The sequence below is a fragment of the Calliphora vicina genome, chromosome 2 (assembly GCF_958450345.1).
Source record: "Calliphora vicina chromosome 2, idCalVici1.1, whole genome shotgun sequence".
NCBI classification, from domain to species: Eukaryota; Metazoa; Arthropoda; class Insecta; order Diptera; family Calliphoridae; genus Calliphora; species Calliphora vicina.
The window spans coordinates 139,089,334-139,113,682 of NC_088781.1; the positions used below are offsets into that span (position 1 = coordinate 139,089,334).

General features: G+C 30.7%; 1 protein-coding gene across 5 annotated transcripts in view; it reads left to right on the top strand.

The window, feature by feature from the left end:
• The first annotated feature begins 4,131 nt into the window (after nt 1-4,131).
• Nucleotides 4,132-24,349, top strand: part of raw — a 63,742-nt gene continuing 43,524 nt past the window's right edge. The window contains exon 1 of one of the 5 annotated variants that reach the window (XM_065502203.1): nt 4,132-4,868. In XM_065502203.1, the coding sequence (XP_065358275.1) occupies nt 4,843-4,868 (26 nt within the window). In that variant the 5' untranslated portion in view covers nt 4,132-4,842. Of the gene's footprint in view, nt 4,869-23,343; nt 23,667-24,349 lie in introns of those variants that run through there. The other 4 variants (XM_065502200.1, XM_065502201.1, XM_065502205.1 and 1 more) reach the window with 4 other exon arrangements.

Genomic DNA, 24,349 nt, shown 5'->3' on the forward strand with positions numbered 1-24,349 from the left:
TTTTCGGTTTTAGCAACTGAAAAACAATTGATAAAGAAGAATTTCAGTTGAAGCAATCAAATTTTTGTTACAAGTTCTAAAATTTTGTATCCACAACTGTAAAATTCCGTCACCAAGGCGGAATCATTCGATTGGCAACAAATTCGGTTGCCATTACGAATCTGTTTTCTCTGTGTACATATTGTATATCGAGATCGATTTTTGTTTCCTAACATATGTATATGATACAAAGATAAAAACTTTTTTCAGATGTGAAAAATAAGTGATCAAAGATATTCGTCCTTTTTCGGTTGGACCATTATATAAGAAAGAAACTACAGCCAGGATAGAAATATATTTTTTATTTAAACTATAAGTTATCATATAATCAGCTCTTTCTTTTATTTTAGAAACTAACGTCAAAATCGACCATTTTCCTACTGCATAATTATTAAGTTTCTTTAACATTTTCTTTATGTGATGCTGCCATCTTTTGATATTTTTTAGATTTAAGTGGTTGTTGTCTTCGATAATACTTATGAAGCACTATGTTATCTCATGTCGGCAAGGCAGTTCTTTAAAATGCGACAGAGTTGTTCAGCTATAATAAAATACTGCTTTTATTTAATTGTTGCCAACTCTTGGACTTCTTTCTATAGTTGGAAAATGAAATTGTATAAAAGGTTATTAAATAATTACTTTTATATACTTAATGGACAAGTTTTAGCAGTGTTGGATAGTTTCTCATGTTTGAAAAATGTTTACTGTGTTGATTTGTTCTCATTGTAGAAAAATTATAGATAAAGATAAGAATATTTTATTGTTAAAACAAGTAAGAGTACTTTATTTGGCTGTGTCGAATCTTATATACCCTCCAACAAAGTTTACTTTAAGCTAATATTAAAAACTATTATATAAGTAAATTATTCAGCATTGAGTTTTTCCTTAGGAAGACAATTTTATTTATTAAATTTTCATAATTTTAAAGAATGCATTTTTGCATTTTAGCACTCTAAAAACTATTTGTGGTAAAAACAAGTAAGAGAGCTGTACAGAATCTTATATCACCTTCACAAAATTATACTTAAAATTTTTTTTTTTAATATTATTATTAATTTTGTTTCATTTAAAATTTTTTTTTAAATGTTAGTGAAGAAAATTTTGTGGCATAATTTAAAAAAAAAATTAATTTTTTAGTGAAAAAAATTTTTTGAAAAAAAAATTTTATTTGGTGATAAATAATTCGGGTTATAAATATTTTACCAGATTTTGACCCATTATAGGTCCACCTTAAGCGTTATATACATACGTCGTTGCAAAGGTCATTAGATATCCATATTGTCTATATTAATTACCTAGTAATCCAGATACAGAACAAAACAAGTAAGAAAGTATGATCGGTCAAGCCCGACCATATAATACCCTACACTAAGTAAAAGAGCAAAAACATTTTTCTTTTAAAATTTCAATAATTTATATTTTTGAGTGATTTTCGGAAGTGGGCCTTATATGGGGGCTATGACCAATTATGGACCGATCTTCATAGAATTAGGTATAGCGATTTTGGTATGTATGGGGACTATTTATGACGAATTTAAACTATATAGCGATATTTATAACCCATTTATGCTTATTTAAGTGATTTTCGGAAGTGAACTTTATATGGGGGCTATGGTCAAGTATGAACCGATCCACAAAAAAATTTGGTGTTGTGATTTTTTTAAGCACGAAAATTATTTTTCCTGAATTTTATGTGGATACTGCAATTTTGTAGGCATTTACAGACCATAGAACCATATTGCAGGAAGAAATTTGTATGGGGGCTAGGAGAAATCATGAACCGATTCTTATAATTTTTACCAGAGTTAGTCCTTTTAACAAAAAAATAACGTGTGTAAAATTGTATGACATTATCAGCAATATATTTGCACAAATAACAAAAACTATTTTAAAATTATCAAGATTTTTTTTAGGTTGTCTCACATTTTGGTTCATAACTCTGGTTCCACTGAACAGATTTTGCTGATTTTCAATACCAAACTGCTTAGGATAACAATAAACATTTTTCTTCAAGTTTACCAATTTTGTTTGTCTATTTTGGTCGCGAGCGTGTTTCACACACACAGACAGACAGACAGACGGACATGTCTCAATCGACTTAGAATTTCATAAGGATCAATAATATATATACTTTATTGGGTCTCAGATGAATATTTCTCAATGTTACACACGAAATGTCAAACTTATATATACCCTCATTCACCACTTAAGGTAGTGGAGGGTTTAAAAATCGCGGCTGTCCTGATATTTTCCGATTTTAGCGAATAAATTGATATATGAATCATATATGTAAGTTATTTGGGGCTATGGAAAGTTGATTTCAACAGAGAGACGGACAAGACTATATCGACTCGGCTATCTATAGCGATCCAGAATATTTATACTGTTAAGATATTGTACTTGAATTCAAATATAACGATTTTAAGGGCTGATTTAAAAGTAGCATAATGCTTTCAAATAACAGTGGGCATTATTAAATAAAAGCTTTTAGTTGACCATTGATCATAAGTTGGCAACGCTGTTTGCTGCGACCGTATATTCGAATTCGAATATTCAGTTAAAGAACATTGTAGAAATAGAGCTTTCTAGATGGTAATGCAGTGTTATAAATAGTGGCAGAGGTTGCAGTCGTTAGTGAATTTATCAGAGACGCCTTTCGAATAAACATCAACTGAGTGCCTTAAAGTGTGTTGTATTTTTCAAGTAAATTCGTGTACATTATAAATTGTGTCTGTATTTCTGAAAATTTATAAACCTGTATTAAAAACATTGAGTGGCTATTTAATTCTGTGGTTGTTGTACATTTTGAATAAATAAAGAGTTGTTACAATTTTTAAACTACTAAACGGCTTTTATTTGCAATCAAAAGTATCGGGTTTATTTAAAGGAAAAAACCAAACGTTTTAAAAAGGTTAAAACGTAACAATACTTTATGAAGTCGAAAATGAAAAGTGTAGAAATTACAATCTGAAATTCTAAAGGGAATGTAAGAAGAGATAAACTCAATGGCCCATAATCATAGTCAAAAATAAAGTACATTTTAAGAGAATTAAACTCGACTTTACTTAAGAGTGGACTTTAGGTCTATCATAGACAAGTTAAAGTATACTTCTGACGCTGAAGTCGACTCTAAATATAAAACTAGCTGAAGTTGTTTTTAACTCGTTTAACAACAGCATCAGCTGTTCTTCGCCGAGTAAAAAAGTTCGTCACAAAGTAAAAAATGTTTAAGTTACAAGATATTGGTAGAGATTTTGCAATTATTGAACAGTTATCAATAAAATTAGTACCAAAATATCGTAATTATGATATTAATCTTATCTTTTCCACTTTTCCACAACAAACAACTTTCTTTTTTTAGGTGTCCCGGTTACTTTTATTGTTTACGTTTTTTGGATTTTTTTTTTTAATTTTGTATGTCAGCTGTTCAGCGTTGCCACGTGTCTGTTTTTTGTTGTATATTGTATGAAAACATTTTCTATATTTGCGGTGGTACCCAGTTAAAGTCGGTTCAATTTAAAACATACCTTAATTTTGAATATGGTTGCAAATTAATAAAAAGCAGGTTTTTATTTTAAAGTTGTGTTTAAAAAGAACCGAATTTAGTTTTTGACTATGATTATGGGCCAAGGTTTATTGTTGGTGTTTTGTTTAAACTTTGATATTGTTACACAAAAAGCTTGAGTGTAATTCTCATTCACTCTATAGTTTGATTTGAATAATATCTTTAGGTTTTCTAAAGCCTTTTGGTAAAAGGTTTCCTGATGAAACCTTCTACTTTTACTTTACAAAATAGTTGTTCAAGTTTGGGATTTTACTTGATCTAAAATTGTTGTGGTTTAAAAGTCGAAGATAATTAACATTTGAGGCAAAATTATACAGGAAATACTTAAAAATATTAACTATTATTAAGATTGTATCCTTTTATATTGTATTTTAAATAATTTCTTTATTTCCTTAAGTTTAGTGGTTGGCAATACTATAATTTGTTTGTTTATGCTTTGTCAACTTCACACTGTTGCCATATGAATTAATTCATTCAGTTTGTTTTCAGCTGTCAAAGAGAAACCGTTGTTGTGTCTTTGTGTTTCGTGGTGTATCGAAACAAATTACAATGTGCGTGTGATTGTGTGTTTAGTTCTGTTTTACAATACAGAAAGAAGAAAAAAAAATAAATTTGTTTTATCGCAAAACGTTTTTCTTGCTGCTTTTGTTATTTTAATTTAATATTTCTTAAATTCTTGAACAAAACAACAATATTTCCTTGTGTTGTCTTGTCTGGCTCAGTCAAGTCATGGCACACACGTTATAGAAAACAGAAAATTTTGCTCAGAGGAAAATCTTTGTCCCCCTCTCAATGTTTATAACAAAACAAAAAAATAAATAAAATGTGGAAAAAGAAAAATTAAGCAAGCAAGAAAATCAAACGTAAATATGGAAAAAAATAATAATAAATAAATAAGTTTGACAGATAAAATTTGTCAATTATTTTATTGTTGTGTTGTTTTTTGTTGTTAATATTTTGCTGGTGATTCATAACTGGATTTGCGTGTGTCCATTGTTCGGAGCTGTTTGTATAAAATATCAATAAATTCATGTTCAATAATTAGTGAAAAATGTATGTGTGTAATCTTTAAAAGAAAACATTTCTAAAAACGCACAAAAAGTTAACATATGTTTGTTGTTATTCAAAATAAATTAATCATCATACCCAACATTCCGTAACAACAACCAGACAAAATTAGTGAAACCAGCCAAAAATCATCTCACGGATTTTTCTACTTATATGTTTGCAGAAATAAAATGAAAACTGCTAAAATATTTTTCAGGTAACTTTAAATTCTCTTTCAATCATCTTTCCAATTTGCCAAAATGTACATAGGTACAATAATAATCTAGTCAGAATAGAAATTGGAATAAATAAATATTCAAGTTTTTAACGAAAATAAAAAAAGAAATAGAAAATAAATCAATATAAAATATCAACACAACTACGAGTACAAAAAAACTCGTGCCTCCATATTCCAAAAAAAAAAAACACACACACGGTGCTTACATGTCCCCCTAAATTAGTTTTACCTCTTTGTTCAGGGTAAAAAAAACGATGAACACAACAAGGGCGATGACGACGAAGAGGTGGTGAAGTTGTAGTTGTACTACTACTACTTGCTATGTTGCCAGATTGAACGATTTTTTAGGAGTCCGAAATAATTTCTGAACTTAAATTTCTCAACCTTGCCACTGCAGTTCCAAATCGGGAAAATTGTCATGGGAATTCTCGGGAAAATTTTTTAGAAGTTCCCGGGAAATTTCTTTATAATTTTTCACCAAAACACCCTGAAACACAAATATTATTATAGACTCCCCTAGCTTTGTATTCATTGCTAATAGTAAACATTGCTGATAGTTCTCCTTTATGTCTTCAAGATGTTACGAAGGCAAACTTCTCAAGACCCACCCTATTTTTGGTTTTAAAGGCTGACTACCGATTTATTACGGTTATAAGGTAACGGTAATTGCAGTTATTTCGGTAACGCTATTTCAATTATAACTGTAAATTCAAACTGAATTAAATTCTGAATTAAATTTACAAAAAATAAAAATAAGTTTAGAAATGTGGTATTTTATTATATTTGGAATTTCGTAGATTACATTAAACCCAATTATTGAAAACAAAAGTTATTATTTACAGAATATTGGTAACTGTATTTTATCGGTAACGGTAATTACAGTTATTTCGATAACGCAAGCTTAACGGTATTTGAGCTGAAAGGGTATTTTATAAATAACGCTAACTTAACGGCAACTAATCTGGAAAAATCGGTCATTTAGACCGAATTCGGTTATCACAATCAAAACTATTTTCTCCCTATGACAAAATCAGACAAATGTTTAAAACCCGAAACCTAACATTTCTAGTTTTACAAATTGAAGCTTTAAGTTCTTAAAGAAATTAATAAGAAAATGTTCTTTTCATAAGGGAAATTTTGATAAAATTCTACAGGTTTTTGGTTTAATTTAGTGTTAAAAATTACCCGGGAATGAACAGATTCTTTATTATTTCCTGGGAATATATGAACCCTACTTGTAACTGAGAACCAGTTCCTTGAGCTCAATTCAAAACCCTAGGAAAGTATTGGGTGTATGACTTAAAAATGCGGGATTTTTTAATTTGTTTAGCTTTTATTTTGAAACATTTGTACAATATAAATTTATTCAAGGTATTGTTAGATATGACATTTTCCCATCTTTCTGGCAACATATTGTTACGTTTTAACCTTTTCAAAACGCTGGTTTATTTCCTTTAAATAAACCGGATACTTTTGATTGCAAATAAAAGCCGTTTAGTAGTTTGAAAATTGTAACAACTCTTTATTTATTTAAAAATGTACAACAACAGAATTAAAAAATCACTCAATGTTTTTTTCTACACGTTTATAAATTCTCAGAAATACAGACACTTTATAATGTACACGAATTCACTTGAAAAATACAGCACACCTTAAGGCACTCAGTTGATGTTTATTTGAATAGCGTCTCTGATAAACTGACTAACTACTGCAACCTCTGCCACTATTTATAACACTGCCATCTGCACTCTAGATTGCTCTTTAACTGTCTAGAGCTTTCTAATACATAAGCCATCTGTGGTGTACTTTCTACAATGTTCTTTAACTGAATATTCGAATTCGAATATACGGTCGCAGCAAACAGCGTTGCCAACTTACGATCAATGGTCAACTGAAAGTTTTTATTCAATGTTAATAATGCCCACAGATATGTTACAGTTTGCTATTACAGCACTTTCATTTGAAAGCATTAGACTACTTTTAAATCAGCCGTTAAAATCGTTATATTTGAATTCAAGTACAATTTCGTAACAATATGGATTCCGAGTCAAAACAACTGCTCATTTTTTGAGGACCAGAACGAATCAAGGCAACTTTGTATACTCTATTCAGAAGTCAAGCGTATCTCAGAGAGAGCATTCTGCATCGATCGAAACAAATAGTAGTAGGACGGGGCACGGTCAGGACTATAGAGCTGGTGAGGCAAAACTTCCCAACCACTTCATTCTACATACTTTTTAACAGATATTGCAACATGTGGATGAACGTTGTCATGATGGAATATTACGGTTCCATGTCTGGCGTTTTTCGACTAATGCTGGCTTCAAACGAATCAATTGCTTTCGGTACAGGTTCCCTGTGATGGTCTGGCCAGATTTCAGAGGCTCATAATAAATGGGACCCTTTTGCTCCCACCAAATAGTGAGAATTACCTTAGCGCCATGGCTATTTGGCTTTGGTGCCGATTCGGTTGGTTGGCCGTGCTTCACATACGATCTCTTACGTTTCGGGCCATTTTTCATCGCAAGTAATGATTCGGTTCAAAATTGATTTTATTAGCGTTCAAGCAGCATTTCAGACATACAAAATCGTCTTTCAAGGTCTCTCAGCTTCAATTCGTATGGTATCGAATATGCCTGCTTTTGGATGAATTCTGCTGCTCAGAAACGTTTTAAAATTGCTGCTTGAGTAGCTCCCAATGATTTTGCAAGCTCTTGTTGATTTTTACAGCAATCTCTAATTCTTGGTTTTCAAACTTTTTTGGCTGGCCTGGGCGATTTTTGCCGAGCAAACCATCTCTCGCACATTGAAACCGATGAAACTCATACAGTGTACTTCAGCCGCTGAAGCAAAATTCCCCGCATATGACGCTTTGTTGGCACAAAATTCCAGGTATCCTTGGATCATTCAAATTTGGAATAATATATACTGCAAACTGAAGATATGTAATAATCAGAAGACGTATGTGGTGATTGAATTACCAAAGAGAAATGACTTCAATTTATAAATGAATTCGTGTTAGATCCAAGATCTAAGAACATGGAGTCGACATAGACCTTCGTTTTGAAATTGTTAATAAGAGGTAACATGAACTGGCCTCTACTTGATATGTTAGGATCGATCGGTATACACAAATAACCTCAGAACAGCATTTGTATAACTAAGGTCCTTCCTGAAAATTAAATCGTATTAAACAATGAAAATAGCATGATTTGTAAGTGATCAACCAAAGTACTAATTCTGCAGCTGAATTTTACCCGAGACATGGCAGAATTTCGGCAGTCAGCTCGAAAAGTAGTGATTGAGGAATGAATTATTAGAGATCAAGTAGGTCAATTGATCAATGAATTTATGTTGGAAACGATCTGTCTTCTACTTGATATATTTAAGATCAGTTCTACATTTTGCAATCATCAAGTATTGTCTACAAATAACCTAACGAATATGGAAACTAAAGTTCTTCCAAAACATACAGTCGTATTAATCAATGAAAGATTCTGAGATGTAATTAAAGAGATCAATCAAACTACAAAATCAGGAGGTTGAGAGAGAATTACCAGAATTGCTTGCAATTAGCTCTAGAATTCGTAGATGGGAAATGAATTACCAGATGAATTATCGATGAATTTGTGTTAGATGAATCCGAAATTATGAAACATGAATTCGACATAGACCTTCGTTTTGTTAATGAAAACAAGATATAAAATTAACTGTCCCCTATTTGATATGTTCGTATTAATCAGTTCTACATTCCGGAATCATCAAAAGTTGCCTACAAATAACTTCAAAAGGACATCTGGTACAAGGAAAATCCTTCCAGAACATAAAATAGTATTAAAAAAGAAAGTTTCTGAGATGTTATAAAAGAGACTAAATTACAAATTCAGGCACCTAAAATTTTCCCTATACATTCCGAAATTTACCTTCCAACAAATCATAATGAAAAACTTAAACCTTACATCAGTTTGTAACCAAATTCTGAAGTCTTCCTGTTTCCACTGGAGTTTTAAAGATTCCTGAAAATTTCCAAAAATAATTTTACATTTTGTTGAGTTTTTTCTCCAACTTTAACAAATTTCTAGCCTCATTTATCTGGCAACTATGATTTCAGACTAACCAACCAACCATTTCTCTACGTTCGTTGTCTCATTTGTGTAGCGGACGAGTGGTATTCACTCTCTGCTGTATTTGTTGTTTGTTGAGTATAATAACAACAGCAACAATCGATGGTTTTGCTGGTGGTATTATTTTCGAAAATGACGTAAGCGCTAAAACGGCTTTTCAAACAGAAAGAAAAAAAGCACAGAGTAAAAATATCAAAATGTCAAAAGACCTGTGAGCAACAAAAACAAAAAAATAATAATAAAAAGCAAAAAATAAAACGAAAATAAAAAAGCAGACACAAACAAAAAGTAGGAAAAGCGTGTATGACTTGGATTTTGGAAACGAAACAGAAAGACGGGACGGAGGGACGGACGGACGCATAAAACCCAACATAAAAAGCTACAAATAAGATAATAATTCAAAGAGCATAAGTACATAGAGAAATATTTACACAATATAATCCGAAAGAAGAAACAAAACTGAGCGTAATATGTAGTAAACAAAACACACACGAGTGGTGTGCTCATAATGTGGAGCATTTGAGGCCGATTATACAGATTTTGGGCCATTGACCCAGCCACAAACCTAAAAATGATCTGTGTAAATTACTCATTCTCACATACTACACTGATTTTTGTTGTTTCAACACTCTGCACACAGTTGGTTTAATTATAAAAGTGATACCTAAAAATTTTGATTTTTTTTAAAGAAATCAGTTTTATTTTTTTTACCTTTTACGATACCTTTTACACTTTGTTTGGTGTAATGTCAAAGTTTAAGTTTTTCAGTTATTAATAAACTATGAAGAAATGCTGAATGTCATAAGTCACTTGTTATTCTTCCATTTAAAACATAATAGATGTCTTTGGTTTGAAACAATAAACGTTAAATATATTTACATAAATTAGCATTCGTTATAAAATATGAAAGTTTTTAGCGATTAAGTTTTATAACTAAATACATAAATGGCGCTTTATAATGGGGCTGGTTTAAGAGTTGTAATGGAATGAAATCTTTGTTTAGTTAACGAATATTTGAGAAATTAATCTCCAGGAATATTTTTATCTACAACACCTATGATCCTTCAAAGTTGGAGGAATATCTATTGGAAATCGAATACTTTCCTATCAATTTGCTGCTAACATTTTGATCTCTGGGAATCTTTTATATCTACAACGCATTTGATCCTTCACATTTGAAAGAATATCTATTGCAAACTGAAGGTATATAATAATGGATCGTACAAATAAATCGCTATAATTTTCTATAAAATTCCTATCAATATTTTGATGTCTTCCAAATCTTCAGACACTAAACATTTCATTATGATATTTCGAAAGATCTTTTTTTCGAGAGAGCTTTCTTATAATCTTTGACCAACCCCATTTTAAAGGTGGAAAAATCACTATAAAAGTTTTTGGAAAGCATTGTGTTGGAACTATGAAAATAGGTTATGGGAGGGAGGAAAGAGGGAGTAGTGTTTGTGGACATTAGATTTGAACTTTCCTATATTGAAAATGACAGGAAACACTTCAGCGGGAAGTTTGTTCCACATACGTACAGTACGGCTAAAGAACGAATTTTCTCTGTAGTGTGTTGTGCGGTCCACTGGCCAATCGACCACAATGGGATGTGTTCTTGATGAAAAACGTGTATTACGTAAAAATCTGCGGGTATCAGAAACAAGTTCCCTAATTTCATCAGAACACATTACATTGTAGTATCGATAGAACAGTGAAACGCAGCCCACATTGCGACGGTGCTCCAGCGAATCAATAGAGTTAGATACCCTACTGTCACCGATAATCACCTTCGCCCTCTCCTGTACGCGGTCTAGAAGCTCCAAAATAGACTTTGAAGCACCGGCCCATACATGGGTGTTGTATTCCATTTTCGGTCCGAGACACTTGAATGCTTCTTTCGACACTTGAAAAATGTGTTTAGACCAGCGGACATCAAATTGTTGAAAGCGACCCTATTCGCACGACCCCATTCAGAGATTGTCAGATGGTCCCGATTAAGGGAATCATTCATATTTTGCCTCATTGTCCCAATCTCCGACAGGCTTGGTCTGTAACTGAATGAATATGAATGGCAAATGTTGCTGTCATCTGCAAAAGAATAGATAGGATTGGAAGTTTGACGTAGAAGGTCATTTAGAAAAATATGAAATAGAGTAGGAGAAAGAACGGAGCCTTGCGGTACTCCTGAATTTATCTTGAACTCGTTTGATGAGATCCCATCTATAACAACTCGTATAGTGTGATCTCTGAGAAAGCTTGATATAAATCGACAGAAGTTAATACCGACACCAAAAGCAATAAGTTTTGCTAAAAGCGCACCATGCCATACTCTATCAAACGCCTTAGAAATATCTAGAGCCACCACTATACTTTCGCCAAAACGGTTTATGGAACGACACCATTTTTCCGATAGGAAGGCTAGCAAGTCCCCCGTAGAGCGTCCTCTACGAAAGCCATACTGCCGGTCGCTGAGTAAATTGTTGGACTCTAAATATTTCACAAGATGGTAGTTAACCATACTCTCCATAACTTTGGAAAGTGCAGAACAAATTGCTATTTTTCAGGGTTGTTAGCCTCTCCCTGGCTAACGCCGACACGGTATGAAGTGCTGAAAAGGTTAGCTAATAGACGAGCTAACGTCGAAGAGCACTGCTTCAAGACCATAATACATAATAATAACTGCTTGAAAGAAATTATTTCTAGATTAACATTTTTTGTTGATTCTACATTCCGGAACTCTTGGATACTTAACTCCGAAGAGTACTACATTAAAAAACTATTGTAATATTCTTCCATTGAAGGCACGTGTGACTCAATAGAATCCAAGAAAGATCTACGAAATCATAGAGACATGTCGGAATTGTAACTGGACAACAAATTAAATCCACTTTCATTGATCACATTATTTTTCGATATTGAACAAATTACAATGAAAGACTGGAATTTCTCATATTCTTCTTCAATATCTCATATTCTTCTTCTGAAGCGGAAACTAGAAAAACACTCAAACAAAAAAAATTACTCAAAAAATCAAACCTAAGAGTGTTGCTTTTGTTTTACATAGTTTTTTTACTAATTCATTGTCACAACATAGGCTTTTGCCAACTGAGTTAGGTCTTTGATAGGAGAGTTTCCGATCTATAGTACAAACCTTAATTTACCATTGATGAGAAATTTGGCTCAATTATAGAAAAGAACTGTCAAAGTTGACAACCACCGTATTTTCATAGTTGTTGCTTGATTAGCAGTTTTCTTTCGACTGTTCTAGATTCCGGAACATTTGTCTACTGTCTAAAGCTAACCAAAGAACAGCACCATAATGAAACGAAGAAAGCTTCTGGAATATTATCAAAAGGATCCGTCACATTACAAAATTGAAGTGTTGGATTTACTCAAGATATGTCTTTAATTGATCTTTGTATGTAACTGGAGAGCAAACTTAAGGGATTCTAGACGACTGTTCCCTTAACTGACTGACTTATAAATGATGGTTGCTTTTGAAATATTAATCAAACCTTCATTTTCTTTAGATGGCTATTTTTAACTCAAGATGGATGTCTGTATAAAGGACATGACGATTCCGGAATGTAAAATCCTTAGCAACAAATGCTAATCTGAAAGTAACTGTAAGAATATGCTGATAATTAACTTTAACATTTACTTCAAGCGTTATTCTTAGAGTTACTTTCAGATTAGTATTTCATCCTTTAATCTTCATGTCCTTTATACAAACATCCATTATATTCAACAAGGAATAACTTATGTTTCCAAGATATAATTTAAGAGATCAATCCAATTACAAAATCCGAAAGCTGCATTTTTCTCAAGACATGTCAGAATTGAGCATTGTATGTACCTGGAGAGCAAATCTCAATGAAGGTCTTTGGATAAGGTCTTCTATATAATTAGAAATAAACCTTCAAAACCGAAATTCCCCTCAATTGTGAAGAGAAATTGCTATAATTTACAACCATCTTTTGCTAACGGTTCTAGATGCAAGAATCATTACATGTTCACCACAAAAACCTTCAAAACAGGATTTTTTTATCAAATAGAACATCTAAACAACGACATATAAAAGAGAGGCCATCTCCCAGAGACATGTCAGAATTTATGTACCTGAAGATCATGAGAAACACAGACCGTTTCCAATATGAGAAACACAGATCGTTTAGAGTAAAAAGAATACGATCATGTTGATTAGAGACATGATGCAAACCACAGCAGCGATGAGTTGGATCACCAGGATTCATTTGATAACTTTTGATCGAATTTCGCTTATATAGGTTTCCACATATATATCGGTCTGGAACACAGCAGAGTTCATAAAGAACCTATCACTGAAATCATCCGGCTGTTAAAGGCAGTCGGCTGCTCAAGAAATATCCAATATAAGCTAATTTAAGTCACACAACGTCACATGCATCATACATATGTCTAATGTGGTTAGATTCCTCTTCATACCTCTCATATATTCTACTGCCCATCTAACTCTGCTTAGATTGATTCATCTACATAATGAATCAGTAGATTGAACATTTTATAATTGTTGTTATTGTAATGGATTATTTGCTTGAGAAAAAAACTTCCGGAAACTACAGTTGACGCTGAATTGACAAGACAAATAAAATAATTGCTTTCCAATAGAAAGACTCAGATACATCAATCGGGGATGTACCATTAGACAATTTGTGAGAAAATAATAAATTTGAAAAAACAAATGAAAAATTTGATTCCTGGAATTAAATTGGATTGATAATGTATTCGCTTTCGGATATAAATTGATGACTGTTTCTCGATATAAATGAATGAATGTTTTTGTAAGCTTAACTATGAAAAGAAATCTGATTTGGGTTTCATTAACTCCACTCTATGAAAACAAGAAATCGAACGAAAAAATAAATGTTTCCACACAAAATTCGGTTTTGAAGAGGCATCTCATTACAGTCACCTTCGAGATCGAGGAACAGGCCATTGTATTCTAAAAAATTGTGAGATTTATTCATAGATTCGTATACAGTCATTTTCTAACACTCAAAGTGGGCTATCTTTGAAAAGTTTTTGAATCAAATTGAGCTATAAATAGACTTGTTTACCCTTGGCAAAGGAGGCTTGTCTTTCATAGAAAAAATTTGTCAAATTAATCATCAAGCAATTAAATTATTTTTTATTTCTTTTTCCAATTTAGTCACACTTCAAACATAAAACCCATTAATCGAACTACTGTGCATGCTTGAAATGTTAAATTTTATAAATTGAATTTAGTTTTCATTATGTGTCACCCATATTCTCAAGATAAGCAGCAACAGCAACATAATGTTGTCCTTCAAAAACACACACAATTTCAGCGAGATATGAATATATATGTTTACCGTTACTATTTGATTAAATTTAATTTGATTAAATTAGAGTAGAGTAGAGCACACAAAGACTAATAACGCCAACAAACAAATGCAAAGTGGCTCGTTTTGGGGGCCCCAAATTAAATAAAAGTAACAGGTTTGTTTCTTTCTTCACAGCAAATTTTAGCGAAGGCGTTATAATCATAGTCAATACTTCTATATATACACGTTTTGAGATTCATCTTAAGTTTGAGTTTTAAATAAATACATGTGGTTTTGAGAGTATAAATATGCTCCACACTAAGTGTTTATGTGTATTTTTATTTGATATTTATTGTTTTAGATAAAAAAAACTTATTATAGAAATAACAAATACAAAAAGCAGCCTAAATAGTGCCATAACTGCAAAAACGGAAATAAAACCGCAGATGTATGTAAACGTTTTAACGAAGGCCGTATTTGTTTGCACTAGATACTAGCATATGTGTATGTGTGAGCATGTGTTGAGGAGATCTCAGTGAATACAAAACTTTTTAATAAAATTCATTCATATACAAAACACATTTATTCATCACTCAAACTGAATTGTTAGTTTAGACACTTGAACAAAAAAATAATACTTGAAAAATTTGTCGGCTGACGAAACAAATCTGGTTTTGGTAAATACGAGGACAGGCTAAAAAGTTCTGACTTAAAAATTCGAGCTTTTTTAAATTTTTTAGCTGTGACCTGTTCCACCTTTCTGTCAACATATGGATTCCGAGCCAAAAGAACTGCTCATCTTTTGAGGCTATGAACGAATCAAACCAATACTCTGTTCCAAAGTGAAGCGTATTTAAAAAAAGTATTATTTTTACTACTATTTAAAAAAAAGTAGTTTTTCTACTACTATTTTAAAAAAGTAGTATTTCTACTACTATTTTAAAAAAGTAGTTTTTCTACTACTTTTTTAAAAAGGTAGTATTTATACTACTATTTTAGAAAGGTAGTATTTCTACTACTATTTCAAAAAGTAGTATTTTACTATTTAAAAAAAAGTAGTATTTCTACAACTATTTTAAAAAAGTAGTATTTCCACTTCTATTTTAAAAAAGGTAGTATTTCTACTACTATTTTAAAAAAGTAGTATTTCTACTACTATTTAAAAAAAGGTAGTATTTCTACAACTATTTTAAAAAAGTAGTATTTCTACAACTATTTTAAAAAAGTAGTATTTCTACAACTATTTTAAAAAAGTAGTATTTCTACTACTATTTTAAAAAGGTAGTAGAAATACTACTATTTCAAAAAAAAGTAGTATATCTACTACTACTTAAAAAAAAGTAGTATTTCTACTACTATTTAAAAAAAAGTAGTATTTCTACAACTATTTTAAAAAAGTATTATTTCTACTACTATTTTAAAAAAGTAGTAGAAATACTACTACATATTTTAAAAAAAGTAGTATTTCTACTACTATTTAAAAAAAAGTAGTATTTCTACTACTATTTTAAAAAAAGTAGTATTTCTACTACTATTTTAAAAAAGGTGTATTTCCACTACTATTTTAAAAATGTAGTATTTCTACTACTTTTTTAAAAAAGTAGTATTTCTACTACTATTTAAAAAAAGGTAGTATTTCTACAACTATTTTAAAAAAAGTAGTATTTCTACTACTATTTTAAAAAAGGTAGTATTTCCACTACTATTTTAAAAATGTAGTATTTCTACTACTTTTTTAAAAAGGTAGTATTAATACTACTATTTTTGAAAGGTAGTATTTCTACCACTATTTCAAAAAAAGTAGTATTTCTACTACTATTTAAAAAGAAAGTAGTATTTCTACAACTATATTAAAAAAGTAGTATTTCTACAACTATTTTAAAAATGTAGTATTTCTACTACTATTTTAAAAAAGTAGTATTTCTACTACTATTTTAAAAAAGTAGTATTTCTACTACTATTTTAAAAAAAGTAGTATTTCTACTACTATTTTAAAAAAAGTAGTATTTTTACTACTATTTTAAAAAAGGTAGTATTTGCACTACTATTTTAAAAATGTAGTATTTCTACTACTTTTTTAAAAAGGTAGTATTAATACTACTATTTTTGAAAGGTAGTATTTCTACCACTATTTCAAAAAAAGTAGTATTTCTACAACTATATTAAAAAAGTAGTATTTCTACTACTATTTTAAAAAAGTAGTATTTCTACTACTTTTTTAAAAAGGTAGTATTTATACTACTATTTCAAAAAAAGGAGTGTATCTACTACTACTTAAAAAAAAGTAGTATTTCTACTACTATTTAAAAAAAGTAGTATTTCTACAACTATTTTAAAAAAGTAATATTTCTACTACTATTTTAAAAAAAGTAGTATTTCTACTACTATTTTACAAAAAAGTATTATTTCTACTACTATTTTTAAAAAAGAAGTATTTCTATTACTATTTTAAAAAAGTAGTATTTCTACTACTATTTTTACTTCTATTTAAAAAAAGTAGTATTTCTACTACTATTTAAAAAAAAATAGGATTTCTACTCCTGATTTAACAAAGTAGTATTTCTACTACTGTTTTAGAAAAAGTAGTATTTCTACTACTATTTTAAAAAGTTAGTATTTCTACTACTATTTTTTAAAAAAATAGTATTTGTTTTACGATTTTAAAAAAAGTAGTATTTTTATTACTTTTTTTTAAATAGTAGTAGAAATTGTACTTTTTCTACTAGTATGTATTTTATAAAAAGTAGTATTTCTACTAATATTTAAAAAAAAGAAGTTGATTCTCTTTCTCAACTGTTTCGTAATCTTAAGTCTCAACTAGTTTGTAAATAATTATTGGAAAGTATTCATCCGAAGTTGCCCCATGATTTCTAACAAACGCGTACACTTTCATTATAGCTTCCTTTTGACACTTACAGTCTCGCAGGAGACGATCGAAATGTTGAAAATAATATTAATTACAAACAATTTGCAGCGGGATTCATGAAATTACACTCATTATCTTAAGTGGATCCTGATGGTTCCATAGTACATTCATGGCAACATAATCATGTCAAAAACGTATGCAATTTGTGTATAAATATTGGTAAACATTCATCCGAAGTTGACACATGATTTTGATTAGATAATTTCTAATAAAAGCACCAAACATCTTGGCAATAGCTTCTTCTTTGCATGGATTTGCGCATTATCTTGATCAAAAATAGATTGAGTCACTGAAAACCTCCAATTGAATTCACCTTAGATTTTTTCAGTGTAAACAAAAGTATGTACAGGAAAACATCGTACTGACCTCTTTGGTGGAAAAATGCACTGTGATCATCCTCGTGAAAGGTTTTCTTATTTATATTGTAATGGATCCAACAAAAAGAAGTAAAATATCAAAATTTTCTTTTTTTTCGTTGAAACTCCCGAATACTATTCGGGTTTGCGCTAATGAGCTCGTTGTTCGATAAATTCAATTTGAATTTCCATGTTAGAGTTTTATCTGGAACAATCCAATCCTAGTCTTCCATGTATTCTGATGGATGGATATTTTTTATATTTTTTTTTGCTCTCTTCAGCATTTATTCAATATAAATACAGTAAATAACGATTATTTGTCAATGTTAAATATGAAATACGATGAGGCTTAAATCCCAAAGCCCCGTTGTTTAATGTAATGGATCCATAGAGGGTTGTGTTTTATTGAAATCATCGTTAAAACACTCATATTGTTGAAATATAAACAATGAAGAACAATGGTGCTAAAATCCCTCGTCCTGATATTTTTCAACTTCCATATTTATCTGGATCAATACAATTTATCAAATGTTTCTGGGGCTATCATGTATTCTAATGGATCCATAGAATATTTATGTCTACAAAACCATGCAAAAACACTCATAGATCGCAATGAAATGTAGATGAAAATTCTATCAAAATTGTCACATGATTTTGATCACATGATTTCCAAAAAATTTGACCAGCAATTTGACTTATACGCACTCTTATGTTCTCTCAAAATTATCACCTGTGTTATTTACCATCGTCTCACTATGCTAGGCATATTTTTTACACTGGGAACTTTTTCTCTGCATACTTTTTAAATAAAATTGATTTTCCAAATTTTTTTTTAATAAATTTAGTTATTTAATTTTTTCCCCAGTGCTTTCCATTCCATTCCACACCATTTCTTAATCTTCAAAAACACTTTTCAGTTTTCCCTCTTCTTAAAGAAAAACGAACTCTTGCACTCTTAGAAAACAGGTAACAAACCTCTTTTGGAATATAAGAAAATGTTCAATAGATACAACCTCGTTTATCACTGCAAGTGTTAAATGTGCATTATGTTTCTTTTAAAGCACTTGCCAGGTTTTAAACCATTTAAAACATTTTTACAAAAAGGACCATATAACGGCTGTGTATAAAGGCTAAATTCGATATGAATCTAAAGCATTTTCCAACTATAGATAAAATAGAGGCAGGTTGCACAGCAAGAGTTTATTTTTTTAATTGCTGGGAAAATTGTTACTTTTTCTCTCTCTTCGATTAGATACCGAAAGGTACGTACGTTCGTGGTACCAAAGATTTTCAATTTGTTTTACCGACAAATGCTCAAACACACACATACACATAGAAAATAATTGAGTTGAGTGAGTAGCAAAGATGTAGAATCGTGAGAATTTTAAAATAAAGAGATGCCAGCTGAGGAATTTTTTAAAAAAAAAAAAAAAATGTGGGGAAATTAGGGAGTAAAAGTTTATCGTAAACTAAACTCCTTAAAGACTTCAATTATGTGGAATGAAAGTAAACATTAGATCTCTTATTTATTGAACTTATATTACAATTATTTTCCCTTTTAAAATATTAAAAGCCTTATTCATAGAGAAAATATACATAGAGCGGAAACTAGAAAAAAACTCAAACAAAAAAATTACTCAAAAAAGTTACACATACGAGTGTTGTTTTTGTTTTCACATAGTTTTTTATACTAATACATTCTCACCACTTAGGTTTTTGACAACTGAGTTAGGTGTTTGACAGGAGAGTTTCCGCTCTATGTATATTTTCTCTATGGCCTTATTTCTTTAGTAAATTATTATAAAATCCACATAATTTTTGTAGAAACTACAGTTCCCTTCTTTATTTAAATATAATTTACCCCTTCCCCGCCATTTTCTATCCCAGCAAGTAAATTTGTCATACTCTTGCCATTATTTTTTTTATTATTACAAAAAGTCAATGTTATTAATGCATATGTCTTAATTAAAACTTGAGCTTTGTCATCTAATGACATGTTTTGAGACATTATTTCATTGTCTGACAAACAATAATTTAAATGACTTAATTAATTTACTTAGAAATTCAAGTCCAAACGCAGAACGCAATTGTTTTTATTCAATTTATTGCAATAGATCAAAATGGAAACATGTGTTTTCATTATTATCGTACTTTTTTTATCGAATAAATTTTCTTTATGACTTTTTAAGCGCTTGAATTGAATAATATTAGCTTGGAAGATCATGCTTTTAGAATTGGTTTAGTAATTAATGTAAATATCATGATGAAGAGTTATGGATTATTTTAAAAATATTGTGAGGAATAAACAAAAAAGAGAGATGTATTCGGCAGTGCCGAATTGTATAACCCTTCACCAAAGTATGCTTTAAGATAGAGATTAAAAATTTTAAATTGTAGGGTAAAACAAATTTTAAGGTAGAAAAAAATTGTTTGCTTGAAAAAAATTCGAATTTAAAAATATATTCCCGATTTTTATATACGTCGTTGCAATGGTCTTTGATCAATCATTAGATATCAATATTGTCTATATTAATATATTTTGAGTCTAAACTCATGACGATCATGGAATTTCACAGTCAATGTTATTAATGTTTTTGAACATTTTAACCGACATTTCTTATGGAGCGTAAATAATCACGATTCGTTGCCACAATGATTCGATCTACGCTCTGGAATGAGTCCTATTCCACTAAGTATTGTCACTTCATCGATAGCTATAACTAACGATAGTTTTTTTGTTGGAAGGGAAAGCACTTTCAATAGCCTTTAAAATATTAAAATATTGAAATTGTGGTTAATTTCCAAAACTTAAATGAGTTGATCAGCTCCCTTATGTTTAGTTAATCTAAATTAAAATTCAGTAGAAAACATCGCACTCTTTATGATGTTAATGTTATGCATGATCGAAGTAGTCAGTTCAAATTAAAAGTTTCAAGGCGAACATTTTCGATATGGAGCGACCAGTACGTCTAGGATATAATAGACCATATACTTGAAAAGTAATGAAGAATGGACGAAACACAAAACACAATATAGTCTAAAGAACAAACGATGAAGTGGACTTTGATCCATTTGAATACACCAAGGACTAAGGATTAGATGAAGAACGTCGATATATATCTGTTAGCAAACAAATGTTTATTGGTCCTATGACTTAAAAGTGTGGGATTTTTAAAATTTGTTTTTGCTTTTATTTTGAAACATTTCTGCAACATAAATTTATTCAAAGTAATGTCGATTATTACGATTGTGACCTTTTGCCATCTTTCTGGCAACATATGGATTCCGAGTCAAAAGATCTGCTCATCTTTTGAGGCCAAGAACGAATCAAGACAATTTTGGTTACTCTGTTCCAAAGTGAAGCGTATCCCAGAGAGAGTGTTATGCATCGACGATCGTAACAAATAGTGGTCGGACGGGGCATGTTCTGCACTATTAAACTTTCCAACCATTTCATTCCAAAATGCTTTTCGACAGGTATTGCAACATGTGACCTAGCGTTGTCATGATGGAATATTACGGTTTCATGTCTGGCCTCATATTCTAGTCGTTTTTCAAATGTTCCCTGTGATGGTCTGGTCAGATTTCAGCAGCTCATAATACCCTTTTGTTCCCAGAAAATACAGAGAACTACCATAGCGCCATGGATATTTGGCATTGATGTCGATTCGTCTGGTTGGTTGGGCTTCACATACGATATCTTGCGTTTTGGGTTATTGTAATGGTCCATTTTTTACGGACGCAAAAAATCGTCATTCAAGTTCTTTCAGCTTCAATTCGTATGGTACCCAATTACCCTAGTTTTGGATGAATCCTGCTGCTCGCAATTGAATTTTGAAATTGCTGATTGGGTAGCTCCCAATGATTTTGCAAACTCTTGTTGAGTTTGAAAACAATGTTCATGGAGTAATGCCTAAAATTCTTGGTCTTCAAACTTTTTGGGCTGGCCTGGGCGATCTTTGTCTTCCGTGTCAAAATCACCACTTCTAAACCGCACAAAATCACATCACGCTTCTTGAAACCGATGAAACTCATTCTCTATAAGCTTCGGTGTGTTTCAGCAATATTTTATTTCAAAGTCAAGCAAAACTTCGACATTTTCGAAGCAAAAAAACGTTGTTGTTTACACTATAATGTTCAATAACTAAGTGAAAATAAATGACAGATATGTACCCCTCAAAATAACATATATATGGGGGATTTCATGTCATGTGAATCAATTTTTAAAATCGATGTCTTCCGACCTATTGTATAGTAATTCAGATACATGTTTTGTAAATCAAGATATACAATTTTTAATTTTATTGGCAAAATCAAAAAATTTGTTTTGCTCAAAAGAAAGCTCAGGTCTATTCCTTTATTAGCTTTTTGGTCTCGTAGTGGGATTCGAGTGGGATATATATAAAAATAAATGTTTTAACTCAAAAATTGTATGTCTTGAGTTAGAAAATATTTATTTTGATATATATCCCACTCGAATCCCACTATGAGACCAAAAATCTCATAAAGGAATAAACCTAAGCTTTCATTTGAGAAAAAAAAATTTAAAAAAGGGCCCATTTTGGAAAAAAGTCAAAAAAGTTTTTGAGACCTAAACTTTCTTTTGAGCAAACAAAAAAATAAAAAAGGGCCCATTTTGAAAAAAAATTTCAACAAAATTTTTGACTTTGCAAATTTTGATAGATATCGAACTCGCATCCCACTAAGCGACCAAATACGTCTTTCAGGAAAATATCTAAGCTTTCTTTTAAGAAAAAAGGGCCCATTGTGAAGAAAAAAGTCAAAAAAGATTTTTATTTCTGAAAAAAAATATTAAAATTTTTTTATTTTTTTTTAATATTTTTTTCGAAAGTTTGAAGAAATAGCTATCTAAACTATTTGGAACACATTTTGCTAAGAACAATAGGTAATAAGTTACATGGATGAGAAAAATCACATGTTTGGCCAAAATGTCGAATTTTGACCACCTCTAATTCAGAGAGTTCTTAACCGATCTTGTTGAAATTGTATCTGAATTACTATCCAATAGGTCTAACCGTGGTGTCATCCCGATCGGAAGACATCGATTTTAAAAATTGGTTCACTTGTCATGAAATCCCCCATATACGTTATTAAAACCAAATACCGCGTTCAGAAGATACTTCATCTATTGTAAATCTCGCATTTTTAAGTCATACACCCAATATGTTTGAGGTTGTCTCACATTTAGATGCATAACTTTTATTCTACTGGTTGGATTTTGCTGATATTCAACACTAAACTGCTTAAAAGAACGACAAATATTTGCATAAAAATAGTTTATTTCGGTTTTGTATTTTGGAAGTAAGCGTGATTTCAACAGACAAGGGGACACTCTTTATAACTGTTGACATAAGAAAATTAGATTTGATTTTATTGTCTTCCAATATGGTCCTTCGACTTTATACTCATATTCTGGGATTTTCTAATAACAAATAAGATATAGTTTGAAAAATTATTTCTGGCATCTCTATTTTCCACCAGCTATTACCACTACCATCACGCAAACTCAAATGTTGCGCTCTCACGTAAAAAAGTCAACAACACAGATACAGATTTTTGAACACACCGTTTGTTTCTCTGCTTATTATTAACAATGATTTGTTGTTGTTGTTATTTTTTTTTTATTCAAAACAAACACTCGTAGGAACGAAGCAGAGTCTTCATTCATACAAAACAATTGCCTGCCCCATTCGTACATTTGCCTTCGGAGACTTCAGGCATCAACGCGCTAATTTTTTCCACTATATTTATTTTTTGTTTTCTGTTCATTATTATTATTTTTTTTGTTTAAAGGTTGAACTTTTAAATCGACAACAACAACAGCCAAACAAACAAGTAAAAAAAAAAAACATTTCGATTTGAACGTGTTCAAAGTGATATTGGTTGCTAAAATCATTTCTAAATTTGAACTTTAAAGAAGCAACTACAACAAACATCAAAGTTGAAGAAGAAAAAAAATAACAAAAATTTAAGACGCGTACGCCGCGAAGAAGACGCGCGTTTGTTAGTGGTTAAAGTCAAAAGTACGCATTTCTGTTTGAAAGAAAAAGAATTTTTTTTTTTGTATAAAATTAAAAGCCAACAATGCTATTAACGGTTCAATGATGGAATGACATAGAAAAACCTATAAATTAATCAAAGAAATAGTAAATAAAATCACCTCTTTTACTCATACTCTAAACTTAATGACGCCGACGTCTCGGTTGGCTTTTTAGCAACGCAGTCAAGTCAACTGCTTAAACACAGAGACAGCCAAAACTACTTATATGCAAATATTTTATAAATGTCTTTGCTGCTTTGACGACCTAAGTGTGTGTGTGTTTTTGATAATTTATTGAGTTCTTGACTAAAAAAAATAAATGTTTATTTTGTTTTTATACTTTTGACAGTGAATTAAAGAAGAAAATGAAAAATAAATAAATAAAAATATAAATAAAACTGTATAAAGTGTGTGTACCTATAAAATTTTGTATAATAGAACAAAAATATTTGTTTTTCTTTTAATTTAAAGGCATTTAACAAAACAAAACAAAAAATAACTTAAAGAAAATGTTTCAAATAATGACTAAAGCGTTAGAATTTAAAAACGCAAATGTTTAGCAAAATTTAAATATCGGCCGCCATCCATTTAAAACTACTGCCCTTAATTAAACGTGATCAAAGAAAAATATTTAAAAACAATTACTTTAAATACTGTTATTTCTCT